Raw genomic sequence first — 19,747 nt, forward strand, 5'->3', positions numbered from 1 at the left:
TGATAGTAGTTTTTAAATCATTTTTTGTATTAGACTGAATCTTTAGAAAAGGCAAACTATATTTATTTTTTAATAATATTGAAAATAATGCATTACATATTTTGTTTATTAATATACAGAAAAATAATTTTGAAAAAACATATATAATCCCACTTTTCTTTGATTTTCTTCATGTTTTTATTTTCTTTACTGCTTTTTTCAATAAAAACTTTGATAAATCTTTGGAAAAATGATCTGTTTTTGTTATTCGATTTAATTCAACAATCCATGAATTAATCTATAAAAATTATTAAATATTTTATTTATAATTATTATCTTTTTTTGTAAATATGTTATTTAATGAATTAATTGTTAGCAATAAATTACCGAATTTTGAGTTTTTCCATTAATGAAACCAGATAATTCATCTGGAGTCATATTCAAAATATTACAGGCAGTTTCTTGAGCTTCTCTTTCACTTGCTTCACTTTCATTTAAGTTTTTGTGCGATTTATAATCTGCTTGGTACTCATAATAAAGTTTCTTCAAAAATTCCTAATTAAAACATTCCCAATTAAAACATAACATTTCTAAATTATCTCTGAACAACAAAAAAAGTTTATATAATTGCAATGCTATACCTTAATGGCATTTAAGTATTCAATATTCTCATTTTGAGTAATCAACATTTTCGTTTTTAAAGTCTTAATAATTTCCTCATATTTAGTTTTCATAACTTCATTTTCTTGAATCTTTTCTTCACATTTTTTGGTACATTTTGTTTCCATCTAACATTAAACATATATTTAATCTATAAATTATTTTCTTTTTTTTATGTAAAAATTATTAATATATTTAATATATTTTACCTTATCCTTTATATCTGTTTTCGATTTTTCCTTGTCTGAAAGTAACTTATCTTTTTCAACATTTAAAACTGAAATCTAATAAGAACAAAATATATTAAATCTACTAAAAATTTCACTTCAAAATAATACATACTTTTGCTCTCAACTGTGAATTAGTGCTTCGAATATTACTGATCTCGTTCTCCAAACTGTTAATTTTAGATGTCAGTTGATTGTTTTCTTTAGTTAAGTCTTTCAATTGACTTTTGTAACTGTTCAGTAAAAATCCCTTGTTGGCATTTGCGGAGTCCGATCGTATTAATCTAAGTTTTAATAATTTATTTCTTTCTTATTGATTTATCAATGCCAAAATGTAACAAATATTTTCTATCAAAAAAAAAAAGAAAAAAAAAAAAAGAAAAAAAACTATAATTAAACATAATAACTTTTATACCTGGTAAGTAAAGAAAAAACTATACACAGTGTTCCATATATTTAAATCCTATACCATTTGAATTATCAGATATAATTAATTTGAAAAATTTCAAATACTTTTGTTTAAGTTGAACAATCGTCGCAGAATCTTCTTCAACTTTTTTCTTCAAGTTGACCATTTCTCTGTTCCTCGTGTCTCGAATCATATTATGCTCCTTTCCCGAAGTTTGCTGCAACCATTCTCGTGTTTCATCGATCTTCTTTCTCAAGGAAACGTTCTCTCTTATCAATTCGTTCAAATTCGTTTCGGCGGCTTCCATTTCTTCCTTCAGCTGATCGAAGCATTTGCTCATGGAATCGTGTTCTTCCGATTTGTCTTTCAGCATTTTTCGGGTCGTTGCCAATTCTTGTTTCAATTTGTTTAATTTCGTCACTGCCATTCGTAACTAGCAAAAATGAAATAAGTCTTTGATACATTACATCAATAAATAATAATTTGTTATATAGAATTTACGATTTTATTATGGAATATTTTATCAAGGAATAAATAATGATATTGCTTTTGAATTATAAATAACTAGTTGATATTTCTAGTTTTAATAAATATGAAAAAAAATAAGAAAGAAGAATAAGGAACAGTTAAATAGATAATAGGTAAATATAGTAAGTATAGTAAATAGATAATAGGTAAGTATAATAAGTATAGTAAATAGATAATAGGTAAGTATAGTAAGTATAGTAAATAGATAAACTTAAATAGGTAAGTATAGTAAGTATAGTGATTAACATTTACCTTTTTGTGTAATTTATTTATAATTTTCTTTTGATATTTTAACTTTCTAGGTTTAGTTTGAAAACTGCTGCATCTTTTACGATCCATGGAGTAGGGACCGAAATTTTCCAAAACAGAAGTACAAATACGCACAATTCTTTCTTGCAACATTTCGTTTTCTTTTCGAGCTTCTGCCTTTACATTTTCTAAGGATCTATAGTCAGATACAAATACAAAATATATCTATATTGATATGTAAATAAAAAATATCTCATGCAATCTTACTTCTTATATTTTTCCTTTGCAGCAGATTTTGCTTTTAAAGCTTCTTCAAGCTCTTCTCTGGTTTTAGTGAGCTGTATCTCAAGTTCTGCTATGATCGTTTTGTATCTAATGATTACAATATACAAAACATTTATTAAATTTAATATTATTAAAATTATATAGAAAATAAAAGAGTTTTTTTTATTTTCAATCAAGTTTCTTGAGAATATTTAGAATTAGAGTATAATAATGAGAAAAGGATAGAGATAGGATAAAAATTGTGAAATCAGCGCCATCTTCAGAGTGCCGCAAATGAAACATGTACAATAAGGATGTAAATAATAGGAAAAGAATAGATATACAGTAAGAATTGATCACTAACGCCATCTCTTGTGTGATAAAAGAAGTTTCTGTAAATAAGATAGAATAAGAATTGAGAGCTAGCGCCATCTCTCAAGTGTTCTAAAAAAGATAATTTTTGAAGAAATGTTTTTAATATTCAAGAGATGGCGCTAGTGATTAATTCTTATTCTATCCTTATCCTTTTTTATTATTTGCTATTCTTGTTATATGTGTTTCATTTGCGGCACTGAAGATGGCGCCAATTTCCAAATTTTTACCATATTTCTATCCTTTTTTCATTATTTACTTTTCTTGTCTTTACTTGTTTTTGACACATAGCCATAGATATAGAATGTCAATTTATATTTTCAATTGTTATGAATATATTGTTTTTCTCATACAAAATTATAGTAAATATCTAATCTAATAAATATTCTATTAATTAAAATTCCAATTTTAGACACGAGATTAAAAAAAGCATTGAATATTAGATAATATTGCATTTTATGGTTCTATGGTATGACAAACATGAGCATACGTATATATTCTAAGAGAAATTTTACTAATTCACAGCCACATTAATTTTGAAATATTCGCAAGATAGACTTTTCCATGAATTTGTAACGGACAGATAAATGATCAGACTTTTTCCATTAAAATATAATTACTTTTATGTATTTTCTATAAACTCACTCAGTTTCCATGTTCGACGATATTTTTTCCTTTGTCTGCTGCTCGACGCGTCGATTCAATTCGACGAGGATATTTCGTTGAAAAAAGAAAATTTACATTAGAATTCGTTAAATAATATTATTGTGAAAAAGTTATCGTTTGTTTTCAATGCAAATTTTAATTACTATGGCAGCGTAGATTTTATAGAAGATTTTATATGCATATTTAAATTATTTTTCTATTCATTTATTTAGAATAATTTTTTATTTAACTCATTGTTAAGATAAAAATGATTTTACGATCATTTATATAAATATTTATGAATCACAAGTTCAATAAATAATGTGAAAAAAAATGAAACTTTACGACAAATCTGATACATAAGTCATGAACATACATAAATCAACTACTTAAAAGTATTTTAAAACCAGGAATTATCTTATCTGAATTTATTAAGCATAGTTTTGGAAAGGAGTTTTGGAAAGTAATCGTTATAACAAAAACTGGTATAAATTTTGAACGTTTAAATTCTTCGAATTCAATAACACACGATCGCAAGTTTCAATGAATCGTTCGAATTTTCGTTGGAGAATTTTGCAATATTTTAATATACATACTCTTTGCATACCTCAGTCCCACTAGCGAGGGCTTCCTCGATTAGCCATTGGGGAGCAGGATCTTCATCGATATACCAAAATGCCGACGATTTTTTTTGTTTCAAATAAATGCACGGAGGAAATTGATTCATATCACTCTCTACTTTGTTATCCTGATTTTTCTCGTTAAATTGGATAGCTTCCATAGACGTTTGTGTACAAATTGTTTTTCTTTCCATATCGATTTTTTTATCTGAAATATGTGTTTATGATATAATAGTTATTATATATAACTTTGACGATAATAAAATATTCTTACAAGAAATAAAAAAAATCTAGATTATTTAATTAATCGACTTAGATATTTGTAATTAATTTTACATTATATTTAATGATATTTTTATTAATATTATCTGAAGAGCATTTTAAGTGAAAGCTAATATCTGATAGAAGTGTTCTGTACGCTACTGCCATCTGGTGAAGATTATTTTTACTATTTTGTATGACGTATCTTCTACATCGACAAATTTATACAAAATAATATCATTAAATATGTTGTAAAATTTTATGCAATAACATTTTCAAAACATAATGTAAAATTAAAGATATATATTTAGAATATAATTAACAATTCGAAGTTTTAAAATTTGATTCTAGGTTTTAAAGCAGTTTTTACTTCAACTTCAGTATTATAAGTTCTAAAATTGCAAACTTCTCAAGCATTAGAAGTATTAAAATTTTTAACAATTTTAAAACTTCGAGATCATAGAGTTCTAAATAATTTCTATTGAAAGAATATCTTTTTGAATAAATCATACAATATAATTTAAGAAGAATTCAAATTTGTATTCAATTATTGAAGATTTCATTTTTCCTACTTTGGAGGAAATAGGAAATTAAAACACAAGCATATTCATAAAACAAATATACTTAACTTAAACTTTAGAGATAAATCAAATAAAGATTACTGTTATTGTTATTTCTTATATTGCAGAGTAACAATAACTTGACAATATCTAAAGATATATGAACAAACGTGTATAAAAAAGGTTTTGAAAAGGATAAATATTATCGATCGATCAGACACGACTATTGTCAGAACAAAATGAATATATCCCCACTCCAATCTGCTTGGTCGGACCATATTATCGGATATTATCGGACCATATGGAATTTGGGACCGAAAATAGTCCCGTGCAGGAAATTGCTAACGACTTAAACGTTGGGGCGGTGCGCAAAGACCGTAAGTCCCATGGGCCCAGTTGTGATGGATGGTGCTTGGCCACTCTGTAATTTGAAGGCGTTATATGTGCACCCTGACACCGTATACTTTGCAACGATCTTCCATATGTCTCCGACCACTCTTCTTATATAATTCGCACACAATCTTATAATTGACGTCAACTACTCGTGATTAGTCAACATGATTTTTTTCTAATTAGTTTGATGACAAGTGTTTGATTGAAAGTGTTTAACCTCTTTTCATTCGAATGATTATAATCAGAAAATATCTAATCAGAAAATATACAAATTATTCTTTTATAAATTTTTTTAATAACAGTGTAAAAGATTTATTAATTTGATGTAAAAGAAAATGCTATCTATATACATAACCTATAAATACTGTATATATATTCTGTATACATAACCTATAAATTTCTCAATTCTGAATTCATTTCATTTTCTTTCAATTTGAAATATAGTTTTTATGTAGAAAAATTAAATTAATAAAAAAGATTAAAAAGTTATGTTACACTCAAGGTAATAAACAATGCAAAATTGTAATAGAAGCCAGATGATTACGCGAAGCGTTCAATAAACCAGTACTAATTAGACGAAACAGCTTACACACGTAACCTGCATGGACTAATGAAATTTGTTTGTCAATTAAATGGCGTTGCTGGTGAATTTTCCCTATACTTTGCCGCTTGGTCGGTACACTAATTAATTTCCACGCTTGAGTTCACTTTATTTATGCGCGACAGGCTTCAAAATTGCACCACAGCCGTGGCTTGTATATTTACGCGGGCAGGTAGACTGCGCAGACCGCAGCATGCAAAAATAGCTCGCCGCGAATTGGGACCGGCGTTTCGCTGACGAAAACATCGCGTACACTCTGTAAATTGATCCCAGACTGAATTGATAGCCGAAACATTCGAGGTTTTCTTTATTTAAAAACGAGAAAAAAAGATAAAAACAAAATAAAAAATAAAAAAATAAAAAAAAAAAAACGGATAAAATATCTTTTTTCATTGTATTGCAATCTGGTTTACGCTGTTCGCGTTCTTTCGACGTATCATGAATATGCATGTAAGGTTAATTTGTTATTTTTTTTCCCATTTTAGGCAGATGAAGTTAGATTAATTAGTTAATTGATCGATTATTGTGACACGTGAAAAATTTGTGTATATTTATATCGGTGAATTTATAATATGATTTTATAGTGTAATAAAAGAATTATTTATCACTATATCAATTTAATATCAAAAATCAAATTAGAAAAAAGCAAAATATTTTTCCGTCATTCAATCCATTTCCAATAAACCATTTCGATACGACGCAGATGTACCTATATCCCCCAATTCCTGTTCACTCGGCGACCCAGTACCATGAAATTATTGTAGATAATATGTGGATAGTTAGTCCGCGATTAGTCTGTCCAACGGATTATATTCCTCCCCTTTTCATTCCCGTGGTGCCTCGGGGGCAGCAGCGCCGTGATAAATGACCGAATCCTTTAGTGTTTTTTAGCCGCGGATCGCTTAGCTGATTCGTTCCCCTCCTATCCCCCTACTCGGCTGTGCACACGAGCCGTCCTTTCCCCTGGCCCTTCCTGTCCCGGAACCTGTGCCGGCTGGACGAAGGTCGCCGTTACAATTTCGCCGTAAATCATTGCAAATCGTTGACGTAAAACGGCACGGGTAATTAGATACACTAACCTGCGACGGACCGCGTTTCTTGCGCACCAGCGAGCAACAAAGAGGCATCTTGCTCCCGATTCATCGTATTCCTCTCGTTCTTCTGTAATGCATAACAGTGATAACGTTTATTGCAAGACTTGGGATTGATCGTTCGTTTTAAAATTATTTTTTAAGAATATTGAGGAATAAATGTTGTTATCAATTTTTGAAATGACTTATAATTTTATATATAAAAATATATAGAATACAAATATCAATAAATAATATCTATAAATAAAAGAACAACTTTGTTAATGCATTTTCATTTTAGGAAACAAAATATCCTTATACAAATAATTATTAAAATTTTTCGCATAAATAATTTTTGCAACGCTATGGCTAATTTCGAGATCCGTTGTTTATAGTCGAATCCTTTTAACTAAGACAATAGGGAGCCGTAAGAAGTTCTATAGTGAACGAAAAAAAAAAGGGGAGACAGTAAGATTTCGTCATTAACGACACGCCTCGTATTTTGTTTAGTAGGGAATCTACCCTCGTTAGGGATCGTTAGAGTTTTAATATCATAAAGTCTCCCTTTGGAATCAGTGGCACGTGGTGTGCTAGTAAGTACATGGGTTGGCTTTCGCTTCTTAAATTTTTCCCCAAGAACGTTCATATTTTCATTTGATGTCATTAACGAATTACGTGTTATATATTCTTTTTTTGGCGAAGTTATAAAAGGAAAATTGCGTTAAGGTGCGCGTTAACGGGGATGGTTTATTAATCGTAAAAAAAAATAAACGTCTTTGTACACGGGGAAGATTGCGAAATGGTTTTTGAGATTAGAATCGAATGATTTTATTAAGACTTTTAGGTTAGGATTTTATTAAGACTTTTAGAATTTACAAGTTGTGCTTTTAAGTTAAAATGATAGATGGAGAAATAAATAATAAATTACTAGATCATTTTTTATTTTCTAATATAAATTAAAATACCTGTAAATTATATAAATTAAAATACCTGTAAACTTTTCAATTCTTTGAATGAATTCCATCAATTTTCATAACCTCCTTTATAACCTCTTCAAGAAAATAGTTAATGTACTAGCATAAGTGATTCAAACCAATGATTTAACCACATCTATATAAAATTGAATTTCGAATTACTTTAATTACGAATAACATTATGATACGATATAACACATAGGAGGAAGAAGCGCGCACGACTGAATTAGATGGCGCACAATCCGTCAAGGATACAACAAAATCACTTATAGACGGCGTAAATGTCGCTGTTCAATTACATTTAATGCCGTGGCGGACACATCACGAGTCTAAGGCGGCCATAATCGATGAATAAGCGAGCTTCGCGGATTCCGTGGAAAAGCGGCAAATGTGATTTTAATGTCAAGCGGCTCACGAGGCTTCGTATTTTCCATGGGCGTGTCTCTAACGACCGGACTCTCGATGGCCCGCAGCTACTTTTACCATTTTGTTACGTTAGGTTATGTTGCATTCGCTCGTGGCTCGCTGATGTTGCTCGGCGCATCTATTATGAATTGCGAGGTGGGTCGGACTATTTCGAGTGGGAATTGTGAAAGTTGTATGTATTTGTGAGATTTAAAGTGGTTTTAGGATGTTTGAGTGAAGTGGAATTGTTGATTTGAAGAGAGATTTCAATGGACGTTGCATGTGATGTCTTTTGATTTTCAATTGATACAATTATCATTGATTAAAAAATACTTATTCATTATAACTATCCACAATTAATTTGAAATCTGATGTCAATGGCTTTCTCCAATAAATCAAATCATCAATGTAATAATTATACGATTATAATTGAGTCATCAAGATTCGTATCGGTTCTATTTCACTGAGCTCTTCAATAAGAGTATACCTATAATTTATAACTGTGTACTTTCGATGCATAAGCCTAATGGAAAAATGCATGGCCAATTTTATGCACAGGTGCCAAGCCAGATTATTGGTTGGGGCGAGACTGAACCAGGAAGAAAAAGATGACAGATAAAAGAAAATAAGAAACGAAAGACTAAAATTGGGATTTAATTTTTGAATAAATTGTCGATCATATGTAGCTTCTTCAAGCTAAATTATGAATATGAAGAATTCACATTATTTTTATATTATTTTTATATTTGTAATTATATACATTATCATAAATTATGTACATATAATTAATTTATATTTTATTTTAATTTCATGAAAATTAATTTTAAAAACTGATTAATATATCCTGTCGTTCTTAAACATTAAAATCTATATTTTTTTATCACCCTGTATATATACATACATATACATATAAAACAAAAAAACAAAAGTTTCGTCCTCGTTTTCAACGCGGATATCCCTTCGGATGAATAAATGTTATTCAATATCCCTCGCGTTCCGTCGACAGATTTTCATTTACGGATCGCGGACCCTATGTATGGGGATTCAAAACCAAACGCGGGTATCGCTGTATCAGCGTCGGCGGCCGCTCCAAGCGTGTTCCGCGGTGTTCATTTCAATTCGCCTCTAATTGAACGCTGTTCAATATTGACGAGTTAAATAATTGTCTTTGGAAAACTGAGCTCTGCGTAACCGTTAATCATTCCTCTCGTCGGCTCGTCGCGTTGTGCACGCGATCCCATAATTCGCGTCCTGCCGCGAGGATGGAGAAAAATGAAAAATGAAAAATATATTCAACTCGTATATATTTATTCGAGATGCATAAGCACAGGAATTTTAAATGATAAAAAATTAAATGTTACGTTGGTACGTTTGAAATCTTATTATTACAGATATTTAATAACTTCGATATCGTATATTTATCAAATTTTATGTTCTTTGTTCAAATAATATCTTTAAATATTAATCTTTTCAGAGATATGTATTTAATTTTTTTTAAATTTAAATTATTCTATCTATATAAAAAAAAATTAAAAGAATTTTTCACTACAAGAATCTTTTAATATTAAGAATAAAAAATATCGAAGAATTGATAATATTTTATTTTGACAATCACGAGTGAATATATTTTTCATTTTTATAATTTTTATTATTTTTGATTAATTTTATATTTATTAACTTTATTAACTTTATGTATCAACTCAATATGAAATGTTAATAAAAGAGAGTAAAACGTATTATAATAAAAATGAGGAAAGAAAAAGAGAGAAATAAAATGATTGAAAAAATAAGAATAAAAAATACAAACGAGCTAATCGAAGGACAAGTATCGCGGTCCCCAGCATCATAAGCACGTAACAACCCATGTATTCTCGGACGTAAAGATGTCTCGGCAGTCGGTTCAGTTATATCTTCATTATAAGACCGACAGACTTACGTACTGCCGCGGCAGGCTCGTGGTGCTCAAAATTATGTGCCGCCCGCAGTTATCATTGCCTTCAGGGTCAGCTGCACGAATAATTGGCTTCCACCCATATAATATCCTACGTATACTCCTGGCCGAGTTGTGTCCGCGTGTGTAAAAGCTATTCTACGTCCCACGATTATCCTTATAGTTGATTCGATTCATTGGCAAGTTAATCATTATATTCGATACGATCATAGCAGGATCATATGTTAGGCTGACGAAATTGTTTCATAATTTTGGCGATATAAATAAACTTTAGAATACAAAGCTTTTATTACATAAAATATCTTGAAATTAAATTTCACGCAATAAGTTTATTTCCAATTTACTTAATTCTTAACTTTATTCTTTAAATAATTCTTTAATTAACCTCTATCTTTTTCTTATATTATATTATTGCAAATTTATTTTCAAACCTAACCTCTATTTCTCACTTCACTCAACTATTCCACGGATGTGGACCATCGTACATAAAGCAACGAGTAACCGTCGTGCTTATCCGGTCGCTACGAATTCGCGACATCGTTCGAGGGTACCGAGGCGTGCCAAAGGGTAAAAGGAAGCGGCTACAGACCGGAGAAAGGAAGATCCTTCTCCTTCGTCTTCTTCTGCTTCGGGGTGCCTCGAACCGCGTTTGAGAATGCAGATACATAAATTCATGAGCGAAGTAACAACCGGTGACGCCACGCTAGCTTCCGTGCCGCGGTGAGCTGCGTCGCGCGGCAATCGTATTCATGAACCGACACGGTAATTAAGGACACTAGCTCGCCTTGCAGCCGGAAGTCGCATCGGGAATCCTCCCTGCGCGGTCTGGAACATCGCCGGAAATACTTATGCATTCCGTTCGTTTCGTAAAGAAAACGCGAGTAGAAACACACACTGGAATCGCGGTGCGACTGACGCGACGTCTGCACCTAAAGTTCGATAAACTCTAGCGACGCCTAGCGAGTTAACGGACGAAGAAGAGCGTGTTAAAGTGATTGGGGAGATAGCGATTTGATAGATGGCGCAGGAGGTAGCAAAAATGGTTGTTTTTTCCTTTCAAATTATTTTATTTTATTTCTACCTCTGAATTTTTCTAACATTTGTTCTTTGAATTAATTCGCACTTCATTATTTGATACTATAATAATATTATTTATTTTAAAGTTTTCTTTTCGAATCGAATTCTAAATCAACCATTTTTACACGTTAATTTTCCATTTTCCTACACACGAAACGAAATTCTTTGCTTTACTCAATTCAGCGAACGGTGTTACACGACACCGGTAATTATCGTCTAAAAGCGATCGTTGCTTTTCTAGCAATTAAACATCCAAGCTTTATCTATGAATCTTGAATGCAAACGTCGATATTTCATAGCCTAGATACAAGTAAGAATCGCGCGCAGCTCGCGTTCACCGTGATACTAACTAGGCGAATGCGAATCGTCGTCGACTCGCAGCCTAGCGATGAACAAAAGAAGCCAGCGAGACTTAACATATTAGCGTTAATTAAGGCAATTATGTCTCCGCGTGGCAAGCATGAGAGTGTGTCCGCTACAGCTCCACTCATCCATATTCAACAGCCGTTTCCGACTGGAGCTACGAAGCCAACATTGCAACAGACATCGTCGTTGTTGTCCTCGATTGTCGTTGATGTCTTTTGAAGGTGCTTGTTGACAATCATCGTGGGACTGTCCCGTTCACCTGACCTATTAAGTCCGGAGGTCATTACAATCCGTGAAGTTTTACGTAATGTTATTCGTAATATGTTTATATTTTATAAATTCTAACCTATTTTCCAAATATTTTATTACGATTATTTTAAAATTAATAATTTAATAATCGCTTTATTTACCACATTTTAAAATTATATATAATATTGAAAATATAATACTCAAATTATGAATTTATCGTTCATTCAGAAATTCCCTCCGATTAATTATTTCAAATTTACTAAATAATTTTTTAATTTTATTACGGATAAAAGGAAGAAGAAAGACAGAACCGGCCGACAGAAAGGATAAAACAAAGTAAAAGGGAGTGAAAGAGGTAAGAGGGGTAGTCGTGGCCGGCTAGGTCGACTGGATATAGACGAGGTCCAAGGGGTGGTTGGCCGGAAGAGGGCGAAGAGGACAAGAGGGAGGCAGGAGGAAAGGAGAAAACCGGGCACGTCTAGGTTTTGCTATGACCAATGGCAGACGGGGACACAGCGCGCGCCGTTCGTATCGATCCAAGAGACTACGTTGGACTACGTCGAGTACCTCTCTCTCCCGGGTCACCTCATCCGTCCTTCGCGGATCTTCGTCTTCTGCACCTTTCACACCCCCGCCATCCCGTGACGCCTTACGCTCCTCCCGCCCTCCTGGAATTTATAGCGGACTGTTCTTGATTTCATACTTTCGCAGCTACGCCGAAAATCGACGCCTTTGAATTCTTCCCGGTGATTCCTTTTGTTCCATCGTTCTTTCAAGATAGTTGACCTTTAGGAAAGTTTATGGAAGACGGGAATCTTCTTCAGGGTTTGAATTTTTCACTTTATTCGGATGTACAACTTGGTTCACTCGAATCGGTTATATTTTCGCTGTATTACGAGATTTAGAGGAATAGAGAAAATGAACTTTATAAAGGAATGTTATGTAAAGAAATATTTACGTAATATCGAATGTTATTAGATTAATATTAGATATTATTATATATTTAATATCGAAATGATTTATTGGTTCTAAATTTATCATTGATGTAGGTTCACAGAATCGTGAAAGTGACATGTTCAAAGAACAAAAGATAAAAGTATTTATATAAGAGAGTAAACGCGCTTGCGCCGTAAGCGAATCCCAGCTAGGTCCTCCCTGCGCTGCGACACGATGAATCGAGGGACAGAAGCAGGGATGTGACACGAGAGAGGGAAGGAGGAATAGTATGTCACCAGCCGTGGCGACACGCGCCTCCCGGTGACACTCTGCTGGACATGCGTACTCTTTCGACCTATCATTGCAGGGGTTATTAAAATTTTCGAGCCAATGAACATCCGCGGATTGAACGTCAGGGGCTGCGCCCTCGGAGGGCTTTCCTCGTGGTCAAGAAGGAGGTCCTTAGAAGATTTTTTACTCAAGCTTTTATATTCCATTACATATATTTTAAATTATTAATTTAACAATATGTACTATGCATATATAGATTTAAACAAGCATTAACATTGTTTTAAATAGATCATGTTAAGTCTTCTATTATTGGCATTTTGATTTTACAAGTTTATTCTAGGATATTATTTTTTTTTATATTATTTATATATTATTTCTATCAGAATAGAATATATAAAATATAAAATAGGAAATAAAATAGGAAATAAAATATAAAATAGGAATAGAAAATATAAAAAAGGAAAAATATCTCAAATATCTCTTGTATATTATTGTATATATATATATATATATATATATAGGAGAAAATAGAGTAAGAGATAAAAAGAGAGAAGAGGCGGGGTTGTAGAGAACTAGGATGATTTTATGGTCGTGTAAGTTGGGCCAGGGTCATTGAGTGGTGGTTTTTGTTGTGAGCCACACTTGGCCGGGTCTCGAACCATCCAGCATCTCTCCTCCGTGTGTAACGCCCACTCCATTATCTCAGTGATGATGAGTGCGCGGGCGGGTGGACCTCGTAACACACATCAGTGGAAGGATTACCCTTCGTTCCACCGTCTCCTTGCCTGCCACCTTTCGGCCGTCCCGACAGTTGCCTCTCGTGGTCGTCCCTTCTTACTTCGTTTCCTTCTTCTTCTTCTTCTTCTTCTTCTTCTTCTTCTTCTTCTTCTTCTTCTTGTTCTTCTTCTTCTTCTTCTTCAGGATCGACTAATGGGCAAAGTGATTTGCGAGCAAAAAATAAATTGCCCAGGAATTTTTCGATGACGGAACGGATTGAGGATATCGTTGTGATATTGGTTCGAAAGATCGTAGATAACGCCTCTGAAAATATGAATAATAAAATAAATGATTGAATAAATTTTAAATTTTCATCTAATTTGTCATCATTCTTTATTCCTTGATCAAGAATAACAAAAATTGCAGATATAAAATTGCATTATAATAATTAATTCATTGTATAATATATTGTATGTATACCTGCATTATAGTTTAATATCAATCAAGATTGAATGGAAAATAATACTCAAGATACTGCATCAAAACACAAACACTTTTATATCCTTTGATGAAAACATTTGTTCAATCTAAAATGATCAAGATAATTTCTCATTCAGAAAACTCTCAGAATTATGCTTGTTATTCTGAATAAAGGTTCACCAGTCATTCTTAGGTTACCGGATCTGGCATTTTAGAAGGTTGTCACGTAGGAACAGTAAACTGACGGTAGGTGGATCGACTTGCCAACAGTGGAGCATCCAGTGGTCCCAGTGACCAGGGACAATCTTATCTTCCGTGGAAAAAAATTGAGACGTCGGTTCGCGTCTTTGTGAACTTCTGCACGGATATACATAACCGGCGTGGCCGTATCAGGTTCTCTTGCCCCTGATGCGAGCAGATAGAGCCAGACCTGAGAAAGCTTTACGCGTAATCAGACCCGTATCCTCGCACATATTAACGAGGCGGACGCATGATCCGCGTCTTTCTGATCTGCATCGCGGGACACAAGAGCAGCGACAAATCGGCTGGAGTGACTCGACTATTATTTCATTCGATGAAGATATTCGAGAAATTGTTTTACGATGTCAAATATAGGTTAAGAATTACTGCTGCTTTTCCGATTATATACGATCCCATAATCCTCACACACAATTAACACCAACAATCTTCTACTTGCTACTTTTAAGCAAACGTTTCCTTTGGTTTCAAGCTTCGTTGCCAAGCGAGAAAGGAAAAGGGAAAAAAAAAAACAAGACAATTTCAGTCTCGATGAATAATGCACAGGAAACAGGAGAGGTGCAGCCGCGAGCGACATTATTCCCGGCGTTTCCCGAAGGAAATTAGGAAAGGCGGAGCGAACGTGGCGCCCCGTATCGCGCCACGGCTAGTCACAAATGTAATATTCAGGAAATAATACAGCCGTCGACGTCCTGTCTCTCGTTCTTTTCCCTTTTCTTATTCTTCCTGGACGTTTTAATAGAAACCATAAATAGAATCAAATAAGAAATCCAGAGAACGCACTACGCTTCCTGTCGTACATTCGTATAAAAGCACTAACTTTGATTTATAACACCGATTTAGAGGTTAGAAATTTCAAATCGAAAAATTACTTTCATCGCGCAATAATCACCGATCATTTCTTTATATTTTTCTTCAAACTCAAACTCGTTTCGTTCTGTCACAGAAAAATAAATATATTTCCCATATAAAAGTACGAAAAACGTAGAATTATTATAGAAACAAGAACGATTGTTAATAAGAAGCACAAACGAATCTACTCTAGCGAATTCTACCCAAGCGGTGGCGCTGACGGCGCATAAATACGTATTAAGGTATAAAAACAGTTTACAGCGCGTATCTTTCGAAGGATCTCATATTTCCATGGACGGTGTTGCCCTGTGTCGGGGGGGAGAAGTGTTGTTCGGAGGCGTACCGAACTCTTGCCTTCATTTTGTCCTAAAGCGACAAGCTTTAATATCCTGGCCCGCTCGTTTTGCTCGTTCCCAGTCTTGCTTCCATCCCTCTCCCTTCCCACGCTTCTTACCATCCTTTTTCCCTCTACCCAGTATCTCAAGCCCGCTACGAGGTGAAACTTTAATACAATTTCATTTGGCTCGCGCTGACAAACTCACCTCTCTCTCTCTCTTTCTCTTTCTCTCTCTCCCTCCCTCTTTTCCCTATTCTCTTTCCTTTCGAGCAACTTCCCCTTCGCAGTCGCTTCTTTACTGCCTGCTGAAGACTATTTATAACCTTAACCCTCCTTGGAGCATCGAAGGGAAATGTTCTTTGTTCCCAGCTAACGGGACACGAGCAAACAGAATCGCGGGTTATTCCAGGAGGACATTAATAATTTGCTGGTCTATTAGCGTGGCCTTTGTCGAATTCGGTAATTATCCGATAATGTTTCTCGAGGATGAGGGTTGTTCGAATTGGGAATAATCGGATAATTAGGAATTGATTTGATGAATGTTGATTCGTCTACGCATGGTTTTATTTTCGTATTTTTTTGATAAATTCGATTGTAAAGATATTTTTTTTTGGGAAATCATTGCGTTAAAATGGAAAATCAACACGACGAGGATGTTAAAATTTGACGATCGCTCGGGAGGTGGATTATAGTCTTCGCACCGCTGGTTTTCTTCTCTCGCTCCAAGGCAGAGGCGAGCCAGTTGGGGGGGGATCTGTGGACGTTAAACGCTTTTAAAATTTAACTTTCCTGACGAGTTACTCCTGGACTCGCGAGGAAATCTCCGCGAAAATTTACTTTCTTTCCGTTTCTCCTGACAACGCAACAGATTGCCCAGGGAGATTACCCTCCCCAACTAAGTTTCGCGCATTTCTGACGCTCAACTCTCGGATAACACATCGCTGATCTTTTTTTTAAAACATTTTAAGCGTTAAATGATATACAATTAAACTTGGTCATCAATGTAATATTATGCAGATATTAATTATAATTAATTAACGATTAATTTTATATTACTTACTACATTTAATTATTAAAATTAAATAATACGAGAAGCAAGTTCGAGGAAAAGTTTAATAATACGTAAAGTAAAGATCGTTCTCACCTATTTCACCAGACTAATAAGATGCGCGTTAACCTTCTTCTTCTTCTTCTTCTTAACGTTCAAATTACGGTTCGTCTGTGTTCGTTCTTTCGCAGGAACACACAGTTGGACGTCTGTATCTCGGCTTTCAATATATCTCAATTATATCGTAAATAAAATATGACCGGCTAGTTGCGTGCACCCGGTAAATTGGTAGTCGAGGTGTCCGTTAGCGAACCTGTTCTCCTCCTCTGTCTTCTTTCTCTTCTTTAGAACAAGGCTGGTGGAACACATAATGCCCGTTTTTTTGTTCTTAATTCGATTTTTCTATCGATACGGGTTAGGATGCCGTATCCTCTCCACGAGCAATCCTGATATCACGTTTTCTTCTCAAACTTTTCACAATAAGCCCCGAGTACGTTGTCATTAAGGAATGATTGATTAATGACGGGTTGTTAAGCAAAAATTGTCTTACTTTTGTTTTTTTATATTAAGTATAAGTAATCTTGAGCAAAAGGAAATTTTTTGCTTAGTTTTCTTTTTTTTCTTCATTAATGATACACTCTCGTAAAAATGAACTTTATATGTTAATTATTATAATCAATCATTTTTTTTTTTTATATATTACTTGTAGAAGAAAATGAAGAAAAAAATTTATTTCAGCAACAGGAAAAAAAAAAAATCGAATTCTCGAAAGATGTTATCGAATAAAATACCAAGAATTAATTATAACCTATTAAAAACGAGCATATAAATTAACTTAGTTCTTCAAACCATAATCAGAACACTTTTTAATCTCATTGTCAGCCTTGCCAGCAGTTTGATCGATGCGAAATTTGTTGGCAAAATTGCGTGGAAAAGGGACTTCGTTAAAAATGTATAGAGGGAAAGATGTGGTGGCCCACTGTGGCCAACTTTTCGAAAGGGATCTTCTAAGAGAAGATCCTAGATATCTGTCGACTACTGACGGCAAAGATTTATCCGTAAGTAATCACAGGGTTCGGCCGGGTTAAGGATTGTTATTGGTGCATTTTAATGCGACCCCTCCCTGACCGGGTTATTATTATTGCGGTTGTCCGAGAAAATTAGCGGTTCGTCGATCGGGAACGCTTGCGAAAGGGGGCGGACACGTCGACCGTCCGACGAAGATCCATCTGTCACAGCATGGCCGCTCGCAATTCGTCAGTGGCACGAAGGTCTGCAGGATTGAAAAGTTTATCCCGGCGAAATTTACGTGCCTCTTCCTGTACGCGAACAGATTTCTTTGCCGGAGATGAAAGAGCGTTAACCGAATGGAATTTTGAATGGAATTTTCGATGAGATTGGAGAGGTTAGGTCGAAAGTGAAGCTCGGTTGTTAACGATTTTTGAAAATTATAATTTTGTTCATAATACTTTTTTGTATTAATATATGAGAAAGTTGAGAATTTGTTAAAATTTAAATAATTGTTATTAACTATTTTTTATTGTGTTTAAATTATTAAATTTATATTATTATAATATAAGAAATAGTTCTAATAAAGTAAATCTATTGTATAAAAACACGTGTTACAATGAAAAGTAGTTCATGTGTTTTTGCATAAAAATTATCAGATGATTTTTAATTTAGAGTTATATTTCAGGTGTATAAATTCTTACACCTGCTGATTCGCCAAGGGTTGTTCCGCTTCAGTCCATATTTATTTAAAGAGGACACTTTTGGTCACGCTAGAGTCACCTGCACAGTATATTTCTAAATTATCATAGAATTATAATTCAGTCTTGACGGTTATGAGCATTATCTGATTAAAGTGACAATTTTGCAATATAGAACATGAATTAAATAAGTAAAATTATCGTTCTATTTTCTATAGAATTTTTGTTATTTTATAATTTTAAATTATAAAGTCATTATTATCATTATATTCGTAATTCTAAGTTAAATTTATCTTTTAAATATTATATATAATCTCAAATATTTATTTATTTTATTTAAAAATATGTTAACACGTTTAAGCAAATCTTTAGAATGAAGATAAATTTGATTCTAGTCAAAATTGGAATTGAATTTCGAATTCTCATCAAGGAATGAAAGCACCGAACGAATGAAAATAAGAGGTCCTTAATTATAGGTTATCCAGTCTCGTCGATATAATAACTATGTTCAAAAATGACGCAAAGTTTCGTTCATCGCGTGATTTATGCCCGGAAAATAGATCGTGCCCGTGAGGCTAAATCGTCTCCAGTGTTTTGAAATAAGAAATCAGCCCAGTCTTCGTTAAAAGAAAACGGTTGATAGCTAGAAAGTGGAAGACATGTCTTGTGCTAGTGGCAAACATAACCTTTATAAATCATCGGTTTATACTTGTCATACAGTTCAACAGCGGGAAATCTACGCAACGGATGCAAAAAGCATCGTAATAAGTCGTATCTGACCAACCGCGAAGATCGTATCGTTTATGCGAATCCTATTCTAATACACTCTTACATCTCTGAATATTAAGATTTATGTAACATTGTCCGTTTACTTCGATTATTCACAAATTTATTGATTCAAAAGTTTCCATTTTCGAAAATGATAACTTATTTGAAACCATTTAATCTAAAAATTTTTTCCAATTACCAATCGTTTCATAATCTTAATTTCACTTACTTGCACGTGATATGATGTTGTTGAATTCTTGACACGATCAAATCAGAGGAAACTCTAACTGCACAGAAAGATGAAATAAACTGACTCTATTACGATACGGCAAGTCGCGCAGGAATTCGTATTAATCGTTAAAAATTACACAGCAACAGCAGTGGGATGCAACGAATCGAATCATGGAACAGAAGGCGTAATCATAGTTTTCACCGGCATTGCAAACGAATTAATTCAGTCGGCGGCGAGTCACCCAGTAGATTAGCGCGGC

The 19,747-nt window shown here is 33.5% G+C and overlaps 1 protein-coding gene across 1 annotated transcript; it reads right to left on the reverse strand.

Moving 5' to 3' along the window:
• Positions 1 to 169: 169 nt before the first annotated feature.
• Positions 170 to 8,100, reverse strand: LOC113218876 (paramyosin-like). The gene is made up of 12 exons (XM_026441446.1): positions 7,829 to 8,100; positions 6,848 to 6,929; positions 3,941 to 4,161; positions 3,334 to 3,371; positions 2,320 to 2,424; positions 2,056 to 2,248; positions 1,380 to 1,708; positions 982 to 1,150; positions 849 to 923; positions 621 to 767; positions 367 to 534; positions 170 to 277 (listed from the first exon to the last, which is right to left on the reverse strand). Exons 2-12 carry the CDS (start codon positions 6,909 to 6,911, stop codon positions 170 to 172), a joined length of 1,617 nt encoding a protein of 538 aa, XP_026297231.1. The 5' UTR covers positions 6,912 to 6,929; positions 7,829 to 8,100.
• Positions 8,101 to 19,747: the final 11,647 nt, after the last annotated feature.

This window comes from Apis mellifera, linkage group LG6 (assembly GCF_003254395.2).
Source record: "Apis mellifera strain DH4 linkage group LG6, Amel_HAv3.1, whole genome shotgun sequence".
NCBI lineage: Eukaryota > Metazoa > Arthropoda > Insecta > Hymenoptera > Apidae > Apis > Apis mellifera.

Bases quoted from the DNA above. Each gene is read 5' to 3' on its own strand.
- LOC113218876 (XM_026441446.1), bottom strand. From the start codon at position 6,911: ATGAATCGGGAGCAAGATGCCTCTTTGTTGCTCGCTGGTGCGCAAGAA. The intron at 4,162-6,847 runs GTTAGTGTATCT...CACATATTTCAG, and splicing joins AGAAACGCGGTCCGTCGCAG to ATAAAAAAATCGATATGGAA. The intron at 768-848 runs GTAAAATATATT...GTTTAATGTTAG, and splicing joins AAACAGATATAAAGGATAAG to ATGGAAACAAAATGTACCAA.